This window comes from Panthera pardus, unplaced genomic scaffold (assembly GCF_024362965.1).
Source record: "Panthera pardus isolate Hobbes unplaced genomic scaffold, ASM2436296v1 HiC_scaffold_10, whole genome shotgun sequence".
Taxonomy (NCBI): Eukaryota; Metazoa; Chordata; class Mammalia; order Carnivora; family Felidae; genus Panthera; species Panthera pardus.
Genome location: NW_026526655.1, coordinates 109,818,769 through 109,845,614, shown reverse-complemented (window position 1 = coordinate 109,845,614; position 26,846 = coordinate 109,818,769). Strand labels below are relative to the sequence as shown.

The 26,846-nt window shown below is 38.1% G+C and overlaps 1 protein-coding gene across 7 annotated transcripts in view; it reads left to right on the top strand.

The window, feature by feature from the left end:
- The window catches only part of IWS1 (interacts with SUPT6H, CTD assembly factor 1), a 41,137-nt gene that overhangs the window by 5,100 nt on the left and 9,191 nt on the right, over positions 1–26,846 (top strand). For 5 of the 7 annotated variants that reach the window (XR_008424986.1, XM_019469457.2, XM_019469454.2 and 2 more), the window contains exons 3-11: positions 12,148–13,297; positions 14,708–14,900; positions 15,440–15,497; positions 21,077–21,174; positions 21,763–21,913; positions 22,468–22,550; positions 23,850–23,979; positions 24,843–24,960; positions 26,610–26,721. Coding sequence is in view for 5 of the 7 variants with exons in the window: in XM_019469457.2 (XP_019325002.1) it covers positions 12,148–13,297; positions 14,708–14,900; positions 15,440–15,497; positions 21,077–21,174; positions 21,763–21,913; positions 22,468–22,550; positions 23,850–23,979; positions 24,843–24,960; positions 26,610–26,721 (2,093 nt within the window). In the remaining 2 variants the exon portion in view is untranslated. The remainder of the gene's footprint in view (positions 1–12,147; positions 13,298–14,707; positions 14,901–15,439; positions 15,498–21,076; positions 21,175–21,762; positions 21,914–22,467; positions 22,551–23,849; positions 23,980–24,842; positions 24,961–26,609; positions 26,722–26,846) is intronic. The other 2 variants (XM_019469459.2, XR_008424988.1) reach the window with 2 other exon arrangements.

Genomic DNA, 26,846 nt, shown 5'->3' with positions numbered 1-26,846 from the left:
TGGACATTTAAGTTTTTACCTTTTGGCTATTAGGTGAAGTGCTTCTGTAAACATTTATGTAGAAGTTTTTGTGTGGACATATGTTATTTCTCTTGGGTATGTTCCTAGGAGTGGAATTACTGGGCCATATGGTAATTTTATTCTCAGTTGAAGAACCCCTCAAGCTGTTTTCCAGGTTGGCTGCACCATTTTACATTCCCACCAGTAGTGTATGAAGGTTCTGATTTCTCTGTATCCTTACCAACTCTTGTTATTACCTGACTCCTTGGTAATAGACATCTTAGTGGATATGCAGTATTATCTCATTGTGGTTTTAATTTGCATTTCTCTGAAGAGTAATGATGTTCAGTGTCTATGTAGGTGGATCTTCTTGGAGAAATGTCCATTCAGATCCCTCATTCATTTTTTAGTTGGGCAATTTTTCTTGTTATTGAGCTGTAAGAGTTCTTTAAATAGTATGGATACAGTCCCTTATTAGGTGACTGATATGCACATATTTTTTCCCATTACATGAGTTACCTTTTCACTTTAGTGTGCTTTCACACACAAAAGTTTCTTATTTTAATGAAGTTCAATTTATGGGTTTTTTTTCCTTGTATTGCTTGTGTTTTTAGTGGCATGTCTAAACATTCTTTGCCAAATCCAAGGTCATGAAGATTTACTCCTATGTTTTAAGAGTTTTATAGCTTTAGCTCTTACAGATCTTTGGTTGATTTTGAGTTAATTTTTGTATATTCTGTGAGATAAGGGTCAGGTTCCACTCTTTTGCATGTGGATGTCTAGTTGTCTCAGCACCATTTGTTGAAGAGAATTTTCTTTCCTCATTGAATGGTCTTGGTGCCCTTGTCAAAAATCAGTGGACTATAGGGGCTCCTGGGTGGCTCAGTTGGTTAAGCGTCCGACTTTGGCTCAGGTCATGATCTCGTGGTTTGTGAGTTTGAGCCCCATATGGGGCTTGTGCTTGCAGCTTGGAGCCTGTAGCCTGCTTGCAATTCCGTGTCTCCCTCTCTCTCTGCCCCACCTCCACTCAGGCGCTCTCTCTCTCTCTCTCTCTCTCTCTCTCTCAAACATTAAAAAAAAAAAAATCAGTTGGCCGTGGATATAAGGGTTTATTTCTGGATCTCCAGTTCTAATTCGTTCATATCTGTGTCTGTACTTACACCAATACCATAGTACCTTGAGTAAGTTTTGAAATCAAGGAGTGTGAATGCTACTTTGTTCTTTTCTAACGTTTTATTTCTTCTGGGTCCCTTGCAATTACATATGTATTTTATTTAAAAAAATTTTTTTTATTAATGTTTATTTTTGAGAGAGAGAGACAGAGACAGAGTGCGAGCTGGGGAGGGGTTGAGAGAGAGAGAGAGAGAGAGGGAAACACCAAATCTGAAGCAAGCTCCAGGCTCTAAGCTGTCAGCACAGAGCCCAACGTGGGGCTTGAACCAACGGAACTGTTAGATCATGACCTGGGCCGAAGTTGGACACTTAACCGACTGAGCCACCCAGGCTTCCCATTACATATGTATTTTATAATCAGCTTGTCAATTTCTGCAGGGAAGGGAGCTGGGGTCCTATTAGGGATTGCATTGAGTTGATGGGTTTGGGTAGTGTTGTCATCTTGACAATGTAGATCCATGAATATAGGGTGTTTTAAATTTCAGTTTCTTTTGACACTGCATTGTAATTTTCAGTGTACAAATGTTGTGTTTCTTTTTAAAATTTATTCCTAAGTGTGTTATTCTCTTTAATTCTTGGTAAGTGGAATTGTTTTATTTTCAAATTCAGATTGCTACCATTTTTCCTACTCTGATTGCATTGTGGTATGAGAGCTACTCTGTATAATAATATCTATCTTTTTAAATTCATTGAGGTTTGTTTCGTGGCCTGGTGTATGGTTTGTCCTGGAGAATGTTTCATGTGCACTTGAGAAGAATGTACAATCTGTCTTTGATTCTACAGTGTGTCTCCTGTAGACAACATGTAGTTGGATCTTTTTTTAAATCCAGTTTCTATCTTTTGATTGGCTTGTTTAATCCGTTTACAATCTAATGTTTTTAAGGGAGTTGGAGTCTGCCATTTTACTGTGTTTTTTCTGTAGTCATGTCTTTTTTAACATATTTGTTATTCACTTATTTATCTTTATTTTGGTGAGTACATTTAAGTTCTACAATAGCAGATTTCAGTTACAGGATGGAGTCCTCAGTTACAGTCACCATGTTACATGTTAGATCCCCAGATCTTATTCATCTTATAGCTGAAAGTTTGTATTCTTTTATCTCCCCATTCCACTTGCTCCCTGAACCTTTGACAACTACTTTCCTACCTTGTTTCTCTGAGTATGACTTTTTTTTTTTTTTTAAAGATTCCACATACAAGTGATACCATGCAATGATTATCTTTCTCTAACTTATTTTACTTAGCATAACACCTTCAAGGGCCACCTATGTTGTCACGAGTGGCAGTTTTTCCTTCTTTCCTGTGGCTGAATATCCCATGGTGTGTATATACATATGTATATAATATATATATATATATATATATATATATATATATATATATATATATATATATATATTTTCTTTATCCGTTCTTCTGTTTGTTTTTTTGAGAGCCACTAGTTAGTTGGGGAGGGCAGAAGGTGAGGCAAAGAGAATCTTCCACACTCAGCACAGACCCCAATGCAGGGCTCAGTCTCACAACTGTGATATCAAGACCTGAGCCAAAATCAAGAGTCTGGATGGATGTTTAATCCACTGAGCCACCAGGTGCTCTGGTATCCATTTATCTGTTAATGGACACTTAGATGGTTTCCCATATTTTGGCTCTAGTGAATAATGTAACAGTAAATGTAGGAGTGCAGGTATCTCTTCAGTATCTTCTTTTCTTTCATTTCTTTTGGATATATGTCCAGAGGTGGGGTTGCTAGATCATGTGGTCTATTTTTTGAGGAACCACCATACTGTTTCCCATAGTGGCTGCACCAACTTATGTTCCCACCAAGAATGTACATCCTTGCCAGCACTTGTTATATCTTGTCTTTTTATGACATTCATTGTAATAGGTGTGAGGTGATATATCATTGTGGTTTTGATGTACATTTCCTTGATGATTAGTGATATTGAGCTCCTCTTCATGAACTTGCTGACCATTTGTATGTCTTCTTTAGAAAAATATTCAGCTCTTCTGCCTATTTTTTAATTGGATTGGGTATTTTTTGCTGTTGAGTTGTGTCAGTTCTTTGTATATATCAGATATGTGGTTTTTTATGTAGGCTCTATACCCAACAGGTAGCTTGAACTCAACGACCCCAAGATAAAGAGTCGACACCAGGCACCTCTCAGATATATATATGTTTTGCATGTATTTTATTCAGTTCCTTAGGTTGTCTTTTCATTTTGTTGATAGTTTTTTTTGTTATGCAGAAGCTTCTTAGTTTGATGTAGTCCCACTTGTTCATTGCTGCTCTTGGTGTCAAATCCAAAAAATCATCACAAAGGCTGATGTCAAGGAGCCTATCCTCTATTTTTTTTCTAGGAGTTTTATGGTGTACAATCTTAAATTTAAGTCTTCAATCCATTTTAAATGGAAATTTATGTATGGTGAAAGATAAGGGTCCAGTTTTCCCAGCACCATTTATTTTAATTTTTAAAAAAATGTTTATTTCTTTATTTGGGAGTCGGGGAAGGGGGGAGGTGTGTGTGAGCAGGGGAGGGGCACAGAGAGGGGGAGAGAAAGAATACCAAACAGGCTCCAAACTGTCAGCACAGAGCCCGATGTAGGGCTCGATCTCATGAACTGAACCATGAGATCATGACCTGAGCCGAAATCAAGAGTTGGACACTTAACCAACTGAGCCACCCCGGGGCCCCTTCCAGTACCGTTTATTAAAGAGACTGTCATTTATTGGGTATTCTTGGTGTCTTTGTCATAAATTAATTGACCATGTATTTGTGGATTTATTGTTGGGCTCTCTTTTCTGTTCTGCTGATCTGTGTATCTGTTTTTATGCCAAAACCATACTGTTTGGATTATTGTAGCTTTGTAATACAGATTGAAGTCAGGGAGGGTGACACCTCCTGCCTTGTTTTTTCTCAAGATTGTTTTGCCTGTTTGGCTCTTCTTTTGTTCCATATAAATTTTAGGATTGTTTGTTGTATTTCTGTGAAAAATGCCATTGCAATTTTGACAGAGATTGCATTGAGTCTGTAGATTGCTTTGGGTACTATGAGCATTTTAACACTATTAACTTTTCAAATTCATGAGCACAAATCTTTCCATTTTTGTCTTCAGTTTCTTTCATCAGTGTCTAATGGTAGTCAGTGTTTGGGTCTTTCATGTCTTGGGTTAAATTTATTCCTGGGTATTTTATTCATTTTGATGTATTATTAATGAGATTATTTTTTATTTCTCCTTTTGAGGTTTTGTTGTTAGCGTACAGACATGCACCAGATTTTGTATATTGATTTTGTATCCTGCAGCTTCACTAAAATCGTTGACTAGTTCTAACAGTTTTTTGGTGTTCTTCTGTATATGTTATCTGCAAATGATGGCAGTTTTGCTTCTTCGTTTCTGATTTGGATGCTTTTATTTCTTTTTCTTGCCTAATTACTGGGGCTAGGACTTTTACCACTTTGGAATAACAGTGTCGAGAATGAGCATTCTTGTCCTGTTCCTGATCTTAGAAAAAATGCTTTCAGCTTTTCTCATTGAGTAGGATGTCATCTGTGAGCCTGTCATATATGACCTTTATTATGTTGAGATATGTTCCCTCTTTACCAGTTTGTTGAGAGTTTTTATCATAAGTGGATGTTGGATTTTGTCAAATAGTTTTTCTGCAACTACTGATATGGCCATATGATTTTTAGCCTTCATTTTGTTAACATGGTGTAGTGTGTTGATTGATTTGTTGAACTATCCTTGCATGTCTGGAATAAATAACCATTTGGTCATGGTGTACTGTTGAATTTGGTTTACTCGTGTTTTGTTAAGGATCTTTGCACCTGTGTTCATCAGGAATATCGGCCAGTAATTTTCTTTTCTTGTAGTATCTTTGTCTGGTTTTGGTATCAGGGTAATGCTAGCCTCTTAAAATGAGTTTGGAAGTGTTCCCTCAACTTCCTCTTTTCCTTTTTAGAGGAGTTTGAGAAGGATTGGTATGTATTCCTATTTAAGTGTTTGATAGAATTCAGTTATGACTTACTAACATCTTTTTTGACTAGGTTCCTAAGAGGAATGTAAGCATCAGTGGAATTTTCATCAAGAATATTTGTTCTTTGTAGAGCACTTTGAAAACTCAGAATCGTCACCCACCTTTTGTGCTCTAGCAGATAGCAGAAAAGGGAAAGTTAAAAAAAAAAAATCTGGGTGGCTCAGTTGGTTGAGCAGCCGACTTCGGCTCAGGTCAGGATCTCGCAGTCCGTGAGTTCGAGCCCCGCGTCGGGCTCTGTGCTGACAGCTCAGAGCCTGGAGCCTGTTTCAGATTCTGTGTCTCCCTCTCTCTGACCCTGCCCCGTTCATGCTCTGTCTCTCTCTGTCTCAAAAATAAATAAACGTTAAAAAAAAAAAACTAAAAAAAAATCTCTTTGAATAGTTAACACCAAAATCACAATTTTTTAATAAAGAAATATGAGTACAAATGTGACCTAGTTATAACTAGTTGCTAGTTCTCATTTTTGTTGTTTTACTTGAATATTCTCTTGGACAACATGAAATTAGCTTTGTGGCTTGTAGTCAGCTGGTTTCTGTTCCATGAAAAGTACATTGAAGGAAATGTGTATTTTAATATCCAGCAACCTACAGATTTCATCTGTGTAGAAAGGTAGAAGAGGGTCTCACACACAGAAATAGAATGTGGGACTATTGAAGAATTTTGGAAATGGAGCCTAGCTTCTCATTGCTTTCTAACTGTAGGCAAACCATAGTGGGCCCATATCCATCTACCGTTGAAGTTGGGGGACAGCCACATTAGCCAAGTCTCATGTTGAATTGAGTAAAGATGGCCGAATGCTATTGTTTGGATCCTTCCACAGAGAAGTTGTGCTAATATGAGAAAAGCATTCCTATAGGGAGTACATCAGAGCAGCTAGAAGATTCTTTTTGGCCATTGCTGTACTTGTTTACCCTGTTTCTTACCAGTTCTTTAGATTCCATCTATACTTTCCTTTCCTTTCTTTGTGTCAGGTTTCAGGCTTTGTCATTTAGTCTACCAAGCTAAGGAGAAACAAATTTTGTGTTGGTTCTTTCCTGTTAAGCATTATTTTATGGGGTTTCTGTTTCATTTTGGTGAGTGTGAGTGTCTTGTGTATACTGAAAGTAAGAGTTTTTTTTTTTAAATGGGTCTCCGATCTTAAGGTCAGTGTGTTATAAAGATAATTGTGTAAACATCACCTTTCGTTGATGTAAAGGTAGAAGATGCTATGGGGGTATGAAGGAAAGAATGGCTAAGTAGCTCAGCCACTTCAGATGATCTGTTTGGGCTGAGTCTTGAAGGGTGAATATTTTGTAATTAAATAATCAGGTATTTTGATATGAATGGCTAGTAGCATTTATCAAGAGTTTAGAGGCACTGTGCTAACCACTTTTCATACTTTTGATCCTCAAAACAGCTCTCTTAGTATAGATACCATCCTTAACTCCATCAGATTGAGAACACTGAGGCTTTGAGAAGTTAAGAAAATTCCCTAGAGGACGGAGTAGAAAATGGACGAGCTAGGGTTTGGACCCCAGATCTTTCTGAATCTGGAGTCTGTGTTCTTAACTGTTTCGTTACGTGGCACACAGCCCATTCTGTCTAGAGAGGCTTCAGGAAGAGGCTGTTTTTGCCTGGTTTTGAGGTATCATAAGGACAAGGTGGGAGAGAAATATTCGAGGCAAGAGGAACAGTATTTGTAAAGACATGAAGGTAGCAGTAGTGAAGTTAGTAGTTCCATGTGCCTGCAGTAGAATTTTAACATGCATTTACAATCACTGGGATTAGATGTCAAAATGCAGATTCTTTGACCTCTTCTTCAGACTTACTGGATTAATATCTGGAAGTGAGAAGCACAAAAATCTGTATGTTTTTCACCAAAGCTCCCCAAATGATTCTTATGTACACTAAAGTTTGGGAACTGCTGGTGCAGTTGGTTGATGTTGGAGAGAGGGCAGAAGTGAGCCTGGGGAGGAAGGCAGGAGTAGGAGTTTGCTTCATCATTATGAACTTTTAAGCTTTGTGTACAATTTGCTTTTTCCACTTGTCATGAGGAGTGCTTTTGTTGATTATCTGATTCTAAGGTCAACCATCTTTTGACAGACAAAGGACACTGGTATATAGTTACATTTTATTATAATGCTAGCTGTAAAATTGGAGTTTTCTCAAAGTCAAAGCCTTGCAGCACTCCAGGAGCTACACTGGATTAACAGCATTGTGTAATTTTGTTGCCGGATTTCTTAGTTTCTTTCATACACTAATAAAGATGATATGTATTGACAAACTCCCAAGATGGGGACTTCAGATGTATCTTCTGGAACTAAGAGCCAGTGAAACATGGTTTTGAAAATCTGTAGAAATTTCCTCATGATATTTTACTGTGTGACTTGGTGTTGGAATGTTTTACCAATTTATATTGGTAGTTTAGTATGCATGTTCAACAGTTTTGTTTGACTCTTCCAATGGATAAGAAAGAAACAAGTATCCTCAGTTTGGTTCTTTACAAGGATTTCTATTTAACGTTTATATACTTTGAAATTTACAAATTGATATTTCGCTTTATGACAGTTTTATCATTTACTTTGTAATTTTAAAACGTTAACCATCTCTCTGCACGTGTATTGGAGTATTGTGGCCTCGGTCCCTAAGGAGTGTGGTTACTATTTGTATGCTGAGACAAACAACCACATCATTCATTACGGGTAATTATTTGGATCTACAGTGTGAACGATTGTAAGCAGGAGGTATGAGGTATTATAGACGTTTGTAAAGCTTCTGAGAAACCTCAGAGTGGTCAATTTCCCTGGCAATTAGCAATTAGGGAATTTTTTAAATTATTAAGAACATGGCATTTAAATTGCAATTTCTACTATTGATTTGTTATAGTCATACCTGACTTTTAAAGAACTGTATTTTGGGTTTTTGAAGTTTGCAACTTAAACTAATTGTTGAAACCAGTCTAAAAATATTGAATATGGTCTTGATGACTTTTAAGCATAATTGGATCATCTCTAATGGATTCTTTTCCTAAATCCTGTGATGTCATTGCCTAAGTGAATTCTCTAACTTGAGTCTGTCGACTAGCACTTTCTTACTGCAGTAATTTCTCACTTTTTTGTCTTCACCATGTTACATATAATGAATAGACACCCAGTTTTTATGAAACTCCTCAAAAATTGATGAGAATTCATGTTTCACAATCCTTAATGTATGTAATGTCCTTGTCATGGTTGCTTGTTTTAGAATGTATACACCGTGTGTCTAGAAATCCAGGGTAGAGTGCAGCAGGTAAGTTTGAGGATGACTGTCCAGTTCATGGTATCTCTTCCCTCTCTGGCATCGGCTCCCAATACTGTGTCCCTGCTGTGGCTGTAACCCAGTGAACACTTAGTCACAACATCTGATGTTGCCATGGCCAATTGGATCATCTGTCCTGGGAGGTTAAAATTTAGAGCCCAGAAGTTTGGCATGGTTAGAGTGAATCATGATATTGATTGTGCTCTAGCAGAAAAGTCCTCAACTTCCCTTTTCTAAGCTCTCTGAGCTGCCTTGGTTCCTACCCTTTCTGAGTCTTTAGTCAGTTGCACTTACATTCTGGGAATATTGTTCTTTTGTTTTTTTCTGAAGATAAGCCAGAGATGGTTTCTGTTGCTTACAGCGAAAATAAATTGAGTCACACACAAACTGTTAGAATTCTGTCATAGGTATGTCATGGGAAGCATTTCGAAAGCCGGTTATAGTTTTCCCTTTGCCTCCTGCTTTAGTCGCCTCTTCTGGTGCCTGTATGTCTCGCTTTCCCTCCTCAATAATCTCGTTAATTTTTTTTTTTTTAACTCTGTCATTACAAACTAGTTGCAAATACTTGTTGTCTGCATACTTACTAAAGCCCAGTCTCCTATAGATCACTTCCTGTAGGCTTTCACAATATTGTGCATACCTTCATGACAGCACATACTACTTTATGTTGTTATGATACATTTGGCTGGTTCATAGAAAGCAGCTTCAGGCACTGAGACATGTTCATCCTTGACTCCTAGCACCTTGCACATAGTTAATTATTCCTCACTTTAAATTATAGTTGGCCCTTGGACAACATGGGTTTAAAGTGCGTGGCACCACTTGGGTGTATGTGTGTTTAACATTTTTTTTAATGTTTATTTACCTTAGAGAGAGAGACACAGACAGAGGCACTAGTTGGGGGGGGGGGCGGGGAGCAGAGAGAGGGAGACACAGAATCTGAAGCAGACTCCAGGCTCTGAGCTGTCAACATAGAGCCCATTGTGGGGCTTGAACTCATGGACCATGAGATCATGACCTGAGCTGAAGTCAGATGCTCAACGGACTAAGTCACCCAGGGACCCCTATATGTGTTTTGTTACTTTTTTTTTTTAATTTTTTTTTTTTAACATTTATTTATTATTGAGAGACAAAGATAGAGCATGAGCATGGGAGGGGTGGAGAGAGAGGGAGACAGAGTCTGAAGCAGGCTCCAGGTTCCAGCTGTCAGCACAGAGCCCGATGTTGGACTCGGACTCTCAAACTGCGAGATCATGACCCCAGCTGAAGTCGGACACTTAACTGACTGAGCTACCCAGGCACCCCTATGTTTTTGTTTTTAATAAATACAGTGCTGAAATGTATTTTTTCTTCCTTATGATTTTCTTTTTTTTTAGTTTTTTAGTTTTTAGTATTATTTTTTTTAAGTAAGCTTCACACCTAGTGCAGAGCCCACTGTGGGGTTTGAACTACGATCCTGAGATCAAGGCCCAAGCTGACTGAGATCAAGAGTCAGATGCTTAACTGACTGAGCCACCCAAGCTCCCCCTTAACGATTTTCTTTAATAGCACTTTTCTCTAGCTTACTTTATTTTAAGAAATAGTATACAAAATATATAACATACTAAAAATATGTGGTAATTGACAGTTTAAGTTATGAGTAAGGCTTCTAGGCAGCAGTAGGCTAATTAGTTAAGTTTTGGGAAGTCAGTAGTTACAAATTTCAACTGTGGGGGGGGGGGGCGGTCAGCACCTCTGACATTCCTCTCCCATGTTGTTCAAGGGGCAGATGTATTCCCACTTGGTGTATATATACCAGAATCCATTCTGTGCTCTGAAGATACCTCAATGAAGAAAACAGGCCAAAAATGCCTGCCTTCTTAGGACTTACATTCTAAATTATATTTTCATAGTTAAAGACCATTAAGATAGTTTTTCAAGTAGACTTTTAGCAATATATGGAGTATTGTACTGTAGTGCAAGAGTCTGTGTTACTTTTCCTGTCCTTATATCACATTTTGTAAACACCTATTTTAATGGGATAATAGGATATATGGCTGGGAAGGAATCCAGTGCTGTGCTGAATGCCCAGTGCTAAAGAAAAGTGCCTGTAGGAAACTTGAAAAGTTTATGATTTTAGTAAGTTTCCTGCACATGTTTTATTTGAATAAATATGTTTAGCAATTATTCTTTATTTGGAATGCTGTGCTGTCGAGATGGTCCTAAAATATGGACAGAAAAAAACCCCTCAAACTTAGGCTTCAAAGCTTGTTGTATAATGTTTTGTAGTCTATCACAGCATACTTTAAATGAGCTGGAGGCAAGTTAAAGGACAAGTTTTATGAAGACTTTTTCTTGCCATTTATCTTGTCACTGAATTATTTCATAGCATGCTGGTGGGCATAAACATTATTAAAAATTCTTTGCTCCTTGAAAACTCATCTCTGGTAATTTCAGGTAATGTCAAGTCATATATTCTAAAGAGAAATATTTGGCTCAGAACATTTTTAATGGGGAAAAGTCACAGAAACACTTTCACTTTTTAAAACAGAATATTAATCACCATGTTATGGAAAGTTCAAATACTAGATGAGAAAAAATCTCCCAGATCCCAGTTACTAGTATTTTGGTGTATATATAATTTTATATCTTGTTCTTTACATTTGGAAACATGTAGTTCTAATATACATATATCAAGTTCATACTCTCTGTTCTCAGATTATTTCTCTTAACATTATGTTGCTATAGTTATATCACATTTTTCCTAAAACTTAAACTTTTGTACCAGGATTACTAGGTGTATGACCCAGGCTGCTCCAAGCCTCAGTTTTGTTATTGTGAAAAGTACTGTTGTGAGGAGTAAATGAACTAGCAGGAGAGAGCCGCCTGGGAGTTGGGCTCTTACTAGGTGCTTAGTCGGTGTGAACTAACTACCCCTCTCCTTGTTTGTTCAGATTCTCCTGGGAGAGTATGCCCTGCATATCATTTCGCCCTTAAAGTTTCATAGTTTTTTTTCTTAAAATAATTTTAACTTTATAGAACCCAAGAATGTTTAAGAAGAACTTGGGTACATGTAGGGGCGCCTGGGTGGCTCAGTTGGTTAAGCATCTGACTTCAGTTCAGGTCTGATCTCATGGCTTGTGGGTCCGAGCCCTGCATTGGTCTCTGTGCTGACAGCTCGGAGCCTGGAGCCTCCTTCAAGGTTCTGTGTCTCCCTCTCTCTGCTACTCACCCCTTCCCTCTCTCCCTCCCCCCACCCCTTTCTCTCTCTCTCTTAGTATTAAATATTTAAAAAAAAAAAAAAAAAAAGTTGGGTACATGTTTGCTTGTATTTCTGTGAAAAATACATTTTTAGGAGCTAGAATTATGTGGAAAAGTCAGGCTTTTTGGGGGGGGGCTAGCTTTTCAAGATATAAGCCTCCTGTATAGTAATCTGGTGGCATGCTTTACACGTTTGTTTTGCTGAAAACTGGTTATCTTTTCCCATTATGGGATCTAAACCATGTTAGCCATTTCACAGGTAGATGGTCTTCTTTAAAGTGGGGTGTTTCTATATAGGTGTGGAACAAGAATTTTTTTTGACGTGTGCATATTCCTGTATTTGAAAAAATGTTGAGAAATTTTAACATTTCTCTACTAAACGTTTTTCTTGCACTTTACTAATTTTTTCGCCCTTGACATTTTAGAATGAACCTAGTGATCGAGAGGATGGCCTCAACAAAAGACATCATGTGACGGATTCTGAGAATGATGACCCCTCAAACCTTAATGCCAGTGACTCTGAAAGTGAGGAGCTTCAAAGGCAAAAGGACAGTGACTCTGAATCTGAGGAGCATGCAGAGCCTGTTGCAAGTGATTCTGAAAATGAGGACACTCATCAGCGTGCGAGTGACTCTGAGAGTGAGGAGACCAGGAAGCTACCTGTCAGTGATTCGGAAAATGAGGACCTTCTTAATGGGCACGCAACTGATTCAGAAAATGAAGATGTTAGAAAGCATCCTGCCAGTGATTCAGAGATGGAAGAGCTCCCCAAAAGTCCTGCTAGTGACTCTGAAACAGAGGATGTTCTAAAACCTCAAATCAGTGACTCCGAGAGTGAAGAGCCCCCACAGCACCAGGCCAGTGATTCTGAAAACGAGGAGCTTCCCAAGCCTAGAATTAGTGATTCGGAAAGTGAGGAGCTTCCTAAGCCTCGGGTCAGTGACTCAGAGAGTGAGGAGCCTCAGAGGACTCAGGCCAGTGACTCGGAAAATGAGGAGCTTCCCAAACCCCGTGTCAGTGACTCAGAAAGTGAGGACCCACCACGGCACCAAGCCAGCGACTCAGAAAATGAGGAGCTTCCCAAACCCCGTGTCAGTGACTCGGAAAGTGAGGGACCCCCACGGCACCAAGCCAGCGACTCAGAAAATGAGGAGCTCCCCAAACCCCGTGTCAGTGACTCGGAAAGTGAGGACCCCCCAAGGAACCAGGCCAGTGATTCAGAAAACGAGGAGCTTCCCAAGCCCCGAGTCAGTGACTCTGAGAGCGAGGAGCCTCAGAAGGGACCCGCCAGTGATTCCGAAACTGAGGATGCCTCCAGGCACAAACAGAAGCCAGAATCGGATGAGGACAGCGATGGGGAGAACAAGGGAGAGGATGCAGAAATGCAGAATGACTCATTTCGTTCAGATAGCCATATAGACAGAAAAAGGATCCAGAGTTCAGACAGTGAGGAGGAGGAACCCAAAAGGCCAAAAATTGACAGTGACGAAGATGAAGAAAAAGTCGGGGAAGAGGAGAAAGTAGCAAAGCGAAAAGCTGCTGTGCTTTCTGACAGTGAAGATGAAGAGAAAGCATGTAAGGATGCTTCCTTTTTTGAACTGTTTGTGCATAGTTTTCATTCTTGTCTGAGCTTGTGACTGTGAAGCTCTGTGTGTTTTTGAAATGTTAGATCTCTACTATCTCATTCAACTTGATATTCTAAAATATCACTAAGACACTAGTTTTGCTTGGTTTTCAGGGGCCGATCTTAGTATTAAATTGGCTTTGAGTTGTTTAGGAGCATTGGTTAAGGTCTTACTGGTTCAAAACAGTAAACTAATGGAGTTTCAATGGGAATATGAAAGATAGTTTTCTGTGGGGAAGAGTAATATTTCAAAGAAATCTGTTTATGTGCAAACCCAGCTGGATGCAGACTTGGCTGTGGATCTGACAGTTAATCCGTTAGATACCATGTGGATAGTGACTGAGCTCCCATGGGTACCTGTCTTGTTAAACATCGTCAGATAGTTGCCAAATACAAGGAAGTTTGTGAGGGACTGTATTTAGAGACTCTGTGTCTCTTTCCAGTCTTTGCTAGCTGGGCCCCTATTTTCATGGATAATAGTTTTCACTTCATTACTTTTTTTTAATGTTTATTTATTTTAAGAGAGCATGAGCAGGGGAGGGGCAGAGAGAAAGGGAGGGAGAGAATCCGAAGCAGGCTCCGCACTGTCAGCGCAGAGCCTGATGTAGGACTCGACCTCACGAGTGAGAAATCATGACCTGTGAAATCATGACCTGAGCCGAAATCAAGAGTCAGACACTTAACGACTGAGCCACCCGGGCACCCCTTGATTACTTTTTTATGAAACTTACTTTTGAGTGGGGAGAAGACATATTTCATTATAACCTGGCAGTTATAGGAGAAGGAAAAAGAGCCTCACACATGTGCCAGCTAGTTTACTGGGGGAGATGAGAAATTCCAAACCGACCAGTGATGATCAGGAAGTAAGGGGATTCCATAAAAGAATATCTAAACCTTTTCAGTGCTGCTAATACTCAGCAAAATAGAAGGGACTCTAATTCTGCATATCATTGCAGTCTTCAGTTTTTCTGTTCCCCCAAAGGAAAGGTGCCTATTGATGCCCACTTTTATGTTGACAATTTCGTTCTTCATCTTCTGGCCCCTTTTTCCTAAACAATAACAGATAATTGTAATATGTCTCTGAACCTTTTAGTACCGTTCTTTTTAAATAATGTATTTATTTAGTTTCTGCACCCAGCATGGGGCTCCAGCTCATGACTCGGGTCAAGAGTCTCTTGCTCCTCTGACTGAGCCAGCCAGGTGCCCCTAGTTATTTTTCTTTTTAATTATTATTCTAAGCTGTGTGTTAGGAGCCCTTTGATTTTTGCTGAGTACTGCCATTTTAAAAGCACCTGTTATTCTTAGTAATACCATGATCGTGACAAGTAAGATTAAGGATATTTTGAACTTTTTTTTCACAGCAGCGAAGAAGAGTCGGGTTGTCTCTGATGCAGATGACTCTGACAGTGATGTTGTATCAGATAAACCAGGCAAGAGAGAGAAGACTCTAGCTTCTGACAGTGAAGAAGAAGCAGGAAAAGAAGAATTGTCTGATAAGAAGAACGAAGAGAAGGATCTGTTTGGGAGTGATAGTGAGTCGGGGAACGAAGAAGAGTAAGTGACAGCATAACGTGAGTTTTCAAGGGTACATATGAGGTGGTAGAGAGGGGTTTGTCTTTTAAGTTTTTTAAACTTGTATTAAAATTTTATTGGGAGGTGATTCAGTATACCCTGCCCGATTGCATGATTTTGGGGGATTCAGGATTTCAGTTCCTGAACTATTGTTATGTACTATAACATAGATGAATCTCAGAATATTAAGTGAAAGAAAAAGAGGACATGTCTGATTCCACTTATGTGAAGTTCAAGAGCAGGCAAAATTAATCTGTGATGACGGCAATCAGAATGGTGGTTGGCTTTAAGATGTTCATGTAGGGGACTGACTGTAAAGGGATGAACTTTCTGGAGAGATCAAGTTGTTCTATATTTTGATTAGGGTAATGGCTATGTGCATGTTGTCTTTTCTCAAAACCCACTGAAACAGACACTTAGGATCTGCACATTTTATGATACGTAAATTGTATCTTGTTAGAAAAAGATTTTGTGGTTCCTGTGTAAATGAGAAGAAAGCAAATGATTTCCTTCTCTTCTAGAAATCTTATTGCAGACATATTTGGAGAATCTGGTGATGAAGAGGAAGAAGAATTTACAGTAAGTATAAGATGGAGATATTTCTTTAACTATGCTCTTTCTATTTCTGTGACAGTGGTTCCCAAATAGGTAATTCCAATAAGTAGAAATAAACAGGTATGTAAAGGCACCTGAGTAGCTCAGTCGAGCATCGGACTTCAGCTCAGCTCATGATCTTGAGGTTTGTGAGTTCAGGATCATTGCTGTCAGCCTGTCAATTCAGAGCCCGCTTCAGATCCCCAGTGCCCCTCTCTGCCCTTCCCCTGCTTGCGCTCTCTCAATAATAAATGTTTTTAAAAAAAAAAAGTGTGTATTCAGTAGAAAAATCGAGAAGAAAGGATTCAGAAAGTGGAATAAAAGTGTATACAGAGGCATAGAAGGAAAGTAACAGGCAAAATTGACTTAATTGGGAGGAACATGTTAAGAGACGACAGAAGGTACGTTATAATGCTGAAGAGAAGGATTCACAGTACTTATAGAACTTGTGATTCTAGCAATGGTAGGCTAGGTAATTTGGACCAACCCTTCTGCTAAGGACAACTAGAAAAGCTAGACAAAATACTTAAAACTCTCATTAGCAGAGGAATAAGGTAACAAAGAATTGCTAAGCCCAAAGCTAGCAAAAGACAGATACCTAAACAGGTAAGCTCAGACTGGGTGTCTTATGTAAGAGATGAATCACTGGGTTCTGCTCCTGAAACCAAGACTACACTGTATGTTAACTAACTTGAGAATAAAAAAATAACAAAATAATTTTAAAAATGAACAGTTAAAAAAGAAAAGAGATAAGCGTAGCATTTAAAATGCTTTTTCTGGGATGTTTGCCTGTTCATGCTGAGAGGCTAGTCATATTTTAAAAAGAATTTTTTTTTAATGTTTGTTTATATTTGAGAGAGAGAGAATGGAAAGGGTCAGAGAGAGAAGGAGACACAGAATCTGAAGCAGGCTCCAGGCTCTGAACTGTCAGCAAAGAGCCCATTGTGGTCCTCAAACTCACGAATCGCGAAATCATGATCTGAGCCGAAGTCGGATGTTTAACCAACTGAGCCACCCAGGTGCCCCGAGGTTGGTCATATTTTTGACAGTTTCTGGGCTCAAGAGACAGTATTTGGAGGTCAGAGCCTGCTGAGGTTAGGAGACCCTTGAAAACCTCATGCTCTTAACTCTTGCCTAATGCTCTCAGGCACCTGACATATGTAAACAAATCCCTTCAGGACAAAGGTAGCATCATCACAGGCCTCATTATTTCTGTAGTTTATCAGATATGCAGTGTGGTACCTAATTGTCAATAAGTTAAAAAGAAACAATGGTGACATCAGACAATAGAAATAGACCTTGAGGCTCTAGATAATAAGAATTTTAGATGTTGCCTTAAAAAAAAGCTCTTCAGGGAGGTAAAAGGTAAGAAATTTTGTCAGAGCAAACAATGAGAACTGAGTAGAAATTCTGAAACTGTAAAATTACAGTAACTGAAATTAATTCCATGGATGAGTTTAACAACAGATTAGATTTATTCGAAAAGGAGTGAACTGATGGATGATAGGTTAGAAGGAGCTATTTAGAATGAAGAATTAAGATATGTAAAAGAATAAAATGTAAATTATACATGAGAAGGTTTAACATAGGTTGAATCTTAGAGGAAAAAAATGTATGTGGCAGAAGCAGTAAAGGAAATGATACATAAAGCTAGAGATTCTAGAAGTACAAATTATGAGCAGGATAAATGCAATGATATGATGAAACCTACACCTAAATACATCATAGTAGAATTGCAAGAAACCAAAAAAGACTGGGAAATATTAAAAGTAGCCAGAGGGGGAAAATACTACATTCAGAGAGGCAAAGATTAGACTGTAACAGCTGACTTCTTAGTAGAAACAGTAGAATCCAATAATTTCAAACTCAGTGTTCTGTTACAGTCAGCAAAAATATTTGTCAGGAATGAAGATTCCCTCCTAGTTCATCTTACCAGTATACCAATGGAAGGAGATAGGAAAGGCAGAAAATCTCAGGTGGAAGGTCAAGGACTCAGGGAGGAAAAAAGCAACAAAAGTATGTGGGTAAATCTAAATGAGTATTGATGCTACAAAAAAAGTCCTGTCTAGTGTAGGTTAAAATATGTATAAAATTTCAAACGTGTGACAGCAGTAACAAATTGGGAATGGACATGGTCTTTACAGATAAGTAAAAGGATGTCAGTAGACTTTGCATTGTAATCTCTGAAGCAACCACTAAGACAACTAATAGAATGTGTAGCCTCCAACCTAAGGAGGAAAAGATGGAATAGTAAAAGCTAATCCAAAAGAAGGCAAGAGAAAAAAAAAAAAGAGGTATAGAACAGGGGACGATTGGAAAGTAGTATATGGTAAAGGTAGCAGATTTAAGCTTTGATAACATCTTTGATTATATTCAGTTGAAATGTATCAAGTGCTCCAATTAAAGCACAGAGATGGTCAGACTGGATTTTACAAAATAGCTATATACGCATTTCAAGATTCATATGAAACAGAAGATAAAAGTTGAAAATAAAAGAATGGAAAAAGATACTCTGTGAACACTAATCAGAAGAAAACTGGCACAGGATATGGATATCAGAGAGACAGACTTTGATCAAGGCAGAAAAACATTTGAGATAAAGAGGGTCACTTTATAATAAAAAGTTTTTAAAATTGTGTATATATACTACGACGGCTGAAATGTATGTACACAACAAAAGTTGACAGCTGCAAAGAGAAATACACAAATCTGTTGCTGAGTGGAATGTAGCCAATAGAACAAGCAGACCAAAAAGCCACAGAAGAGTGTCTTTTTATGTAATCTGGATATGAATACAAATATAAAAGATTGATGATTGTAAAAGTTAAAATTATTTCCTATTCTTTGTCTTGCCTTTTCACATCCTTAATGGAGTCTTTTGATGAACAAGTTTTTAATTTTAATATAAATCAACTTTGCATGTCTTTTCCTTTATGGTGAAACTTTTTGAATTCCAAGAAAGTTTTGCTTATCCCTAAGGTCGTAAAGATACTCTCTTTGAATTATTCTCTAGAAGCTTGTTTTAACCTTTCACATTTAGTTGTACAATTCACCTGTAATGGATAATGGGTGTGTATGAGATAGAAGTCAAGGGGTCCCTGGCTGGCTCAGTCTGTGGAGCATGTGACTCTTAATCTCGGGGTCGTAAGTTTGAGCCCCATGTTGGATACAGAGATTAGTTAAAAATAAAATGTTTTAGGGGCACCTGGGTGGCTCAGTTGGTTAAGCGACTGACTTCGGCTTGGGTCATGATCTTGCAGTTGGTGAGTTTGAGCCCCGCGTTGGGCTCTGTGCTGACAGCTCAGAGCCTGGAGCCTACTTCAGATTCTGTGTTTCCCCCTCTCTCTACCCCTCTCCTGCTCATGCTCTGTGTCTATCTCTCAATAATAAATAAAAGTTAAAAAAAATTTTTTTTAAATAAATAAATAAATAAAATGTTTTAAAAAAGAAAAAAGTCAAGGTATATCCACCCCCACCCCCCAATTTGGAATATCCAGTTGACCCAGATCATCCTTTCCTGCTCTGTAGTGCTATCTTTGTCATTACATGTAGTGTCTATGATTTCCAGTCCGTCTCAGCAGTATCTTCTCTGTTCTCTTGGTCTCTTTATCCTTGTACTGTTAATATAGAACTGCTGATATTTGGTTGTATATGTCCTCTAAGCTTGTTATTCCTCAAGATTGCCTTGGCTTTTACTTTTTCCCATTCCCATATAAATTTTAAACCAAGCTTTTGCAAAAATTACAAAGTATAGCCAATGCTTTCTGAGTACAAAGCAGTGAAATTGGAACTTCATTACAAAATGAAACAAAATATCCTTGCCACCCAGAAATTTAAGATGTCCTTGTCAAGCTGCCTGGGTGGCTCAGTTGGTTTTGAGCATATGACTCTGGATTTCAGCTTGGATCATGATCCTAGGGTCATGGGATTGAGCCCTACATTGGGCTCCGTGCTGAGCATGGAACCTGCTTAAAAGATTCTCTCCCACTCCCCCTCTCCTTTACTCGCAGTCTCTCACTCAAAAAAAAAAAAAGATTAAAGAAAAAAAGACATGTTTGTTAAACAGGTCTTGCATTGAAACATCATTAATTACTAAAGCAAGAGAGTGAAACTAGATGAATTTAGAGTCTAAGATGGTAGCAGGATAGCAGAGTGAAGCTAAGGAAAATAGGAAGAATTCATTCAACAAATATTTGGGAACCTGTGTGCCAGGTTGTGTGGACATTGCTCTTGTGGAGCTCATACTCAGTTAAGCAGCGTTTTACAAGAATAAGATGTGTTTCTCTAGTTTGGAGAGTTAACGATCAGCTTGGTTATAGGTTGAGTTCAGTGAGAAAAACAGCATACTACGTGAACCATTGGAAAGGTCTTTCTAAGTATGACGTGAAAATTAGAAGCTATAAAGAAAAGACTGACCATAAAAATAAAATAAAATATTATGCCTGGAAAACATTACCATAAACAAAACAAAACTGCAAATGTGAGGATTGTGCTGTCCCTGTCATTTACAGAGGGCTAATTTCCATAATTTTTATTTTATTTTATTATTTTTTTTAATGTTTATTTTTGAGAGAGAGAGAGACAAAGAGCACAAGTGGGGAAGGTGCAGAGAGAGAGAGAGAGAGAAGGACACAAGAGATTTTGAAGCAGGCTCCAGGCTCTGCGCTATCAGCACCGAGCCCAGCCTGGGGCTCAAACTCACAAACCGTGAGATCATAATCTGAGCTAAGTCAGATGGTTAACGGACTGAGCCACCCAGGCGCTAATTTCCCTAATTTTTAAAGAGCCTTTCCATACCAATAAGACAAAGCTCCAACAGGAAATGGACATAGGATATTGGGAGTTCCATAGAGAAAAAATTACAAATGGCTTTTAAACATGAAAAAAAAAGGCTCACCCTTACTTATGCAAAGAAAGATGCCTTTTAGTTTTCAGTCCAGATATTGGCACCTATTATTTGATAACCGGTGGTAGTGAGAAGCTGGGGAAACAGGTGTATTTATGCTTTGCTGGAAGGAGAGTTAATTAGTGTAACTTCTGTGGAAAGTGGAAAGTTTGGTATTTCACAAAATTTCAAATACATATACCTAAATGTCAGTGGCAAAACGTATAAACAAATTATAGTTGCAGTCATAGGGTGAAATAGTGTAAAGCCTTAAAAATGAGACTACTTTATGCCAATGTGAATTGGTCTCCAGATTCTGTTGTTAAATGTGGAAAGTGCAGAACATTGTACTGTACCCAGTGTGTAGAGTATGCTGCCATTTATATAATAAAAGGAGATAGTAAATACATATGTGTACAAATAAGTATATCAGTGTAGGCTTAGGCTATTTCTGGAAGGAGACCTAAGAAAACTAGTAACACTACCATCTAGCGTGGGAGTCACTTTTTTTGCTATATGCTTTTTGATACCTGTTTAATTTTTGTTCTTTGTGAATGTATTACCTTAAAAAGGGAAAACATTAAAAAAAAAAAAAAAGGCAAAACATTTAAGAGCAGTTATACAGAAGAAAATCTGTAAGAAAGTTGTGATAACCCTGGCAAATTTACCTGGCCTTTAGGGTTTTAACCAAGAAGATTTGGAAGAGGAAAAAAGTGAAACCCAGGTAAAAGAAGCAGAAGATTCAGATTCTGATGATAACATAAAGAGAGGAAAACAGTAAGTTTGTTTTATTTTTTTTAATTTGTTAAAGAGAACTTAAAAAATGAAGGTTAGAACCTATCAAACTTTGTTTTTTCTTATTTTGGTTCCTTATTAAGTGTAGGAAAGAACCTGTTCCATTTTTCTTTTACTTCTCTATATACAGTGCTGTCTGAAAATCTGTTTACTCTTGTTATTTTTTTCATTTGCCCTGTGCTCAGCTGTCTTGATTTGTGGGGTTATATGGTGTCACCTTCACCTAGTAAGCTCTTGACTTACTGAAAAATAACCTAATAATTAGAATACATTTTTTTTTTTTTTTTTTTTGAGAGAAAAGCTGACTTTGGGATCCCAGGGGCAATAAGGTAAAGTTTTAGCTACAAAATATTAGTCGATTGAATTTCACATACTTTTGTGAGACGGTTGGAATCTGTGTTCAGAGAAGTCTGGTATCTTGAAAGGTGCCAAATTCTAATAAGTACTTGCGCTTTAGAAGAAAGCATTTCATGGAGTTAGAATTAAGAAAGTTGGTGGTTATTAACTGTGACAAAAGGAAATATGTATAAAGGGGGTTTGTATTTCACTTGATTTTGTGTTGCTGCTTAGTATGGACTTTCTGTCGGATTTCGAGATGATGTTGCAGCGGAAGAAGAGCATGAGCGGCAAGCGCAGACGGAACCGTGATGGCGGTACTTTCATCAGTGACGCCGATGACGTAGTGAGTGCCATGATCGTCAAGATGAATGAAGCTGCCGAGGTGAGATGGACCGCTGCCAGCCCCCTCTTGCCTTTCCTCGCTTGATTTGTTGTGTGGCCTTTTCAGGGAAGGGAAGGAAAAAGTAGCTGGCGATCGTGTAGCTGAAATAAGACTGAACATGGGTGTTCAATTGTTGAAATAAATGTATTGATAGGAGTATATTATCTTGTTTTCCGTGTTGGTAGAATTTGAAATTTTCTGTAATTCAAATAGGAGAAAGCATCCAAGTAAACAAGAACAGTAACATTGTTCCCCTAAATTTGTAATTGGTCAAGCTAATTACTCTGATAGTTTTGTAGGTTTGACAGAATTTTGGGTTTTACAAAAAAGCATATTATCCTTTCTTGTAGAAAAAATTGTTACCTCGCGAAATTGCTGCCTTATTTTAAAGTTTAGGGGGCACCTGGGTGGCTCAGTCAGGTAAAGCATCCAGCTCTTGATCTCAGCTCAGGTCTTGATCTCAGGGTCATGAATTCAAGCCCTGCTTTGGGCTCTATGCTAGGGGTGAAGCCAATAAATACTGCTGTTTGAAAAATATTTTTCTTCTTGGATAGGAAGACAGACAGTTGAACAATCAAAAAAAGCCAGCACTGAAAAAATTAACATTATTACCAACTGTGGTCATGCACCTTAAGAAGTAAGTATTGTGTTTTCTTGAAAAATTTTTTTCCTTTTAATGGAATAATATTCAAACTATGTACCAGTGTTCTAGAGATGTTAAAGAATGACTGTCTTCTATCAATTCACAGAAGAATAGTAATGAATAGAATCTCCTGAATCATGTTACTTCCTCACAGATCTTTAACCTTTGCTCCCTGATACAAACAGAAAAATGGCAAACTGATACTAAGGAAAGAAAAGCACATAAACTACTGCCTTCATTCTTTATAGACCGTCTTATCTTGAGTCTGGTAAAGTTGCATCTCCTTTCCCGGTGTGGCGGAGAGCAGAGCAGATTCTGAGGGACTACTTGAAGCATATATTGTAGAGTCTTATATGACCAGTTATTATCATGAAGTATGTCACTGGTCCTTCTGGAATAAGGACCTTTTTTTGGTAGATCCTTGTCATGAGGCTCTTCCATTGGTGTACTCATATTCCTGACTCACTTTGTTTTTCTCCTTGAACCTAACCATAGCCAACAGCATAGGCTAGAACTTTCCACTAGAAAATTGCTACCTTAATCCCAAGAAGCAGTTTTCTGTTGCAGATTTCATATATGTAATATTGTCATAATATGTCAATAGAGTAATTGATTCTGTACATAAAATGGAATTTAAATATTTGTATTTCTTTGGGATTTTTTTTTTTTTCTGCTAAGAGAATAATATTCTCCTTGGTGTCCTGCAAAGAATAGCACAGTTCTGGGTTCTCTGTCACCTAACTAGTTTGAGAATCTCTAAACATTATTATTATTTTTTTCAGTTGTAATAATTGGAGCTTACTCTCTGTACCATTCATATCAACATTAACCTATCTTGTATAATTCATGTTTTTAACAAATGATCTTTGCCTGTCAAATCTGTTTTTAAAGTAGGAACTACATTTCATACTGCTTTTGAAATAGGATGAAATAATGTATATGAGTAACTTTAAAAGTAGTTTTTGGGGGCGCCTGGGTGGCTCAGTCGGTTAAGCGTCCGACTTCGGCTCAGGTCATGATCTCACGGTCCATGAGTTCGAGCCCCGCGTTGGGCTCTGTGCTGCCAGCTCAGAGCCTAGAGCCTGCTTCGGATTCTGTGTCTCCCTCTCTCTCTGCCCCTCCCCTGTTCATGCTCTGTCTCTCTCTGTCTCAAAAATAAATAAGCGTTAAAAATAAATAAATAAATAAATAAAGTAGGTTTTGGAAATTTCACTAAACATATAAGAAAATCCAGAGAAAGCTACAGTGCAACCAAGGTTCATAGACTTGACTTTTTTTTTTTAATTACTGCAGGCAAGACCTTAAAGAAACATTTATTGACAGCGGTGTGATGTCTGCCATCAAAGAATGGCTCTCCCCTCTACCGGATAGGAGTTTGCCAGCACTAAAGATTCGAGAGGAGCTGTTGAAGATTCTACAAGAGGTTAGAGGCGGATAATTTGACTGTATGCTCCTCTAATTGTCTGTTGTGGTTTGTATAATCACAACCTCTGTGTTTTACCGTATGTTCTTATACATTCTCTCTGACATAGTCTGCCGGAACAGGGGTTTCATGTTATATGTGTTTAGTAGGAACATATCAAATAAAATGAGCATAAAAAGGAAGGCCTTATAAAATTTCATGTAACTATAGAATTGAAAGAAAAAGATCTTGGAGTCGCGGTTATCTGAGAGTAATCATACAGTAGTGGACATGTTCTGGGGAGGCACCTGAAGTAGAACAGGCACCAACTTCAGTCAGATAAACTTGCATGTGAGTCTTGAGCTGGGCTGCCTTTATGTGGCTGTGACACCTTGGGCAGGCTACTTAACTTCTGAAGGAATTCCCAAGGAACTTCCTTTGTGCCAGGTGTTCATACATGTTTTGGTTCACTTATTCCTCACGACAAACCTGCAAGGTAGGTGTATTGTCTTCATTCTACAGATGAGGAAATTAAGACTCGGAGAAGTTAAATGACTTGTCCAAGGTCACATAACTAGCAGATGGCTATGCTTGGGTTCAGACTGATTCAGAGGCCTGTATTGACTCTTGGTTTAAACTACTAACCTCTGAGTGTGGTTAGTTTACATTTTCTCACATTTTTACTTTGGCTCAGTATAATACGGAACTCTCAACTTTTGATGTGAACACAGAGTATCTTTGTGTTCAATGTCTGCAGATCCTGAAAATGGATTTTTTGTTACTCTGTTGTGAATGAACCAGACCTTGGAGGTCCTCTAGAGTAGATTGGCAGGACTCCCAGCTTCTGAGTGATTAATGTGTATGTATGTGTTTATGTTCCCCAGCTACCTAGTGTGAGCCAGGAGACCCTGAAGCATAGTGGGATTGGACGAGCAGTGATGTATCTCTATAAACACCCCAAGGAATCAAGGTCCAACAAGGATATGGCAGGGAAATTAATCAGTATGTACATTTTGCTTTTTGTTTGTTGTGTTTGTGTATATCAGAAAGACATGTATATATAACTATATTTTTGTCAAGATTCATTTAAAATGAGTTCATAAAGTAGAATAGACAATTATTTGGTAATTTCTTATAGGTACCAGGTTTTTTTTTTAACCCTTAGACTTAAAATGTTTCTCAGCAGATTTAAGTATGCTGTCGATATTAAAGATAGCAAGTGAAAAGTTGTTTAAGCCTGAATCAAGAGCATGTATAGAGAGTGGTTAGTGTACAGGCCCTAGAGTCAGTCATACCTGGGTTCAAATCCTTACTGCATATCCTTAGGCAAGTGATTTAAGCTCTAAGCCTTGGTTTCCTCCTCTGTAAAATAATTATGTATTCACTTAAGTAAAAGTTACATGAGAGGATATATATAAAGCATGGTGCTTAGCACATAGTGAGTCCTCAAGAAATGTTAGCCACTAATGCTATTGTTGTTAACTTTTATAATGATCTCCAAAGCCTTTTGCATGTTCTATTTAATGATACCAGAGAAATCCAGGAGTCTGGATGAAATTCATCTAATCTGTTACCATATCATTTATGAAATCTTTCAGTTTTAAGAATGAAACCATGTGTGTTTTCATTGTTCTTAACTCTTCCTGTGCTCTGTGTTGGAAAGGAATGTTTTAAACTTCAAGGGTATATCAAAAAAATAACTGCTCCTCTATGTGAATACAGTAATTATTTTTCTCCTCAACTTCTGAGATTATCAAAACTTTTTGAGAGAAATTTATTTTTTGTTACAAATCAGAGAAATGTTACATTTTTGATCTTGTTAATAATTTGTAGTGTGCTATTGTATGAGAACTTTTATGCATTAGTTCTCAACTCTGATTTTGCCCTCTGCTTAGAGAAACAGAGTATTTCCAGTGATACCCATGACTTACTGTAACAGTGATTCTAGATCCAGTAGTGGAGTCGGTGGGTCTGTGTATATAAAGATACATAGGCCCCCTGAGACCCCCTGCTTCCTTCTTACTTGATAACTCCTATCTTCTGTGTGTGAAGTTTCCTGCTTGTTTTGATAGTGTATTAAGTGGAACATTATGTTGAGGACAAAAACGTCAGTTGGCACTTCTGGACTTTTCAATGACTAAACAGTGGGCATGTAGTAGTTTCCTTCATAGTCACGTCCCTGTAGCAGCTTTCTTAGATTTCATGAAATCTAGACTCTACACTGCACTATTAAAATGCAATTTTTGAAGATGTAGACCATTTGACAATTTGACTTGTTTTTGGTTAAAATAGGAACATGGAAGAATTTGAAGATTTTCTATTTTCAGTAAATTGTTAGAAATTAGGCAATGAAATGTCAGCACTGCTAGTGATGACTATCAGAGCGAGTTCAGGTGTTACTTTTTGTAAACCTCTGTGGTGGTTATAGAATGACTTTTTTACCCTGAATTTTCTGAATCAGCTGAAGCTGGTGATTATACTGGTATTATGTGCTGCATATATCCTGAAATGATCTTGAAACAACAGTATCTTTAGGGAAAGAATATTCTAAATGCCTGGAATGTTACGTCACGCTGGGGTGTGATTGTTTCAGGGAATGGTAGCAGAAATGCTGTTTTGTGGTCTAAACAATCGATTTTTCCTTGTGACAGATGAATGGTCTCGGCCTATATTTGGTCTTACCTCAAACTACAAAGGTATGACAAGAGAAGAAAGAGAGCAGAGAGATCTAGAACAAATGCCTCAACGACGGAGAATGAACAGGTATGAGTAAGCGGAGTAAATATTATTGCAGTAATGCCGTTGTTTTGTAAATAAGATCAATAAGAATCCTGCAAGATGATAGCATTTTGTCTTTTCTGTCACCTTGATATGTCTGTGTAGATCAC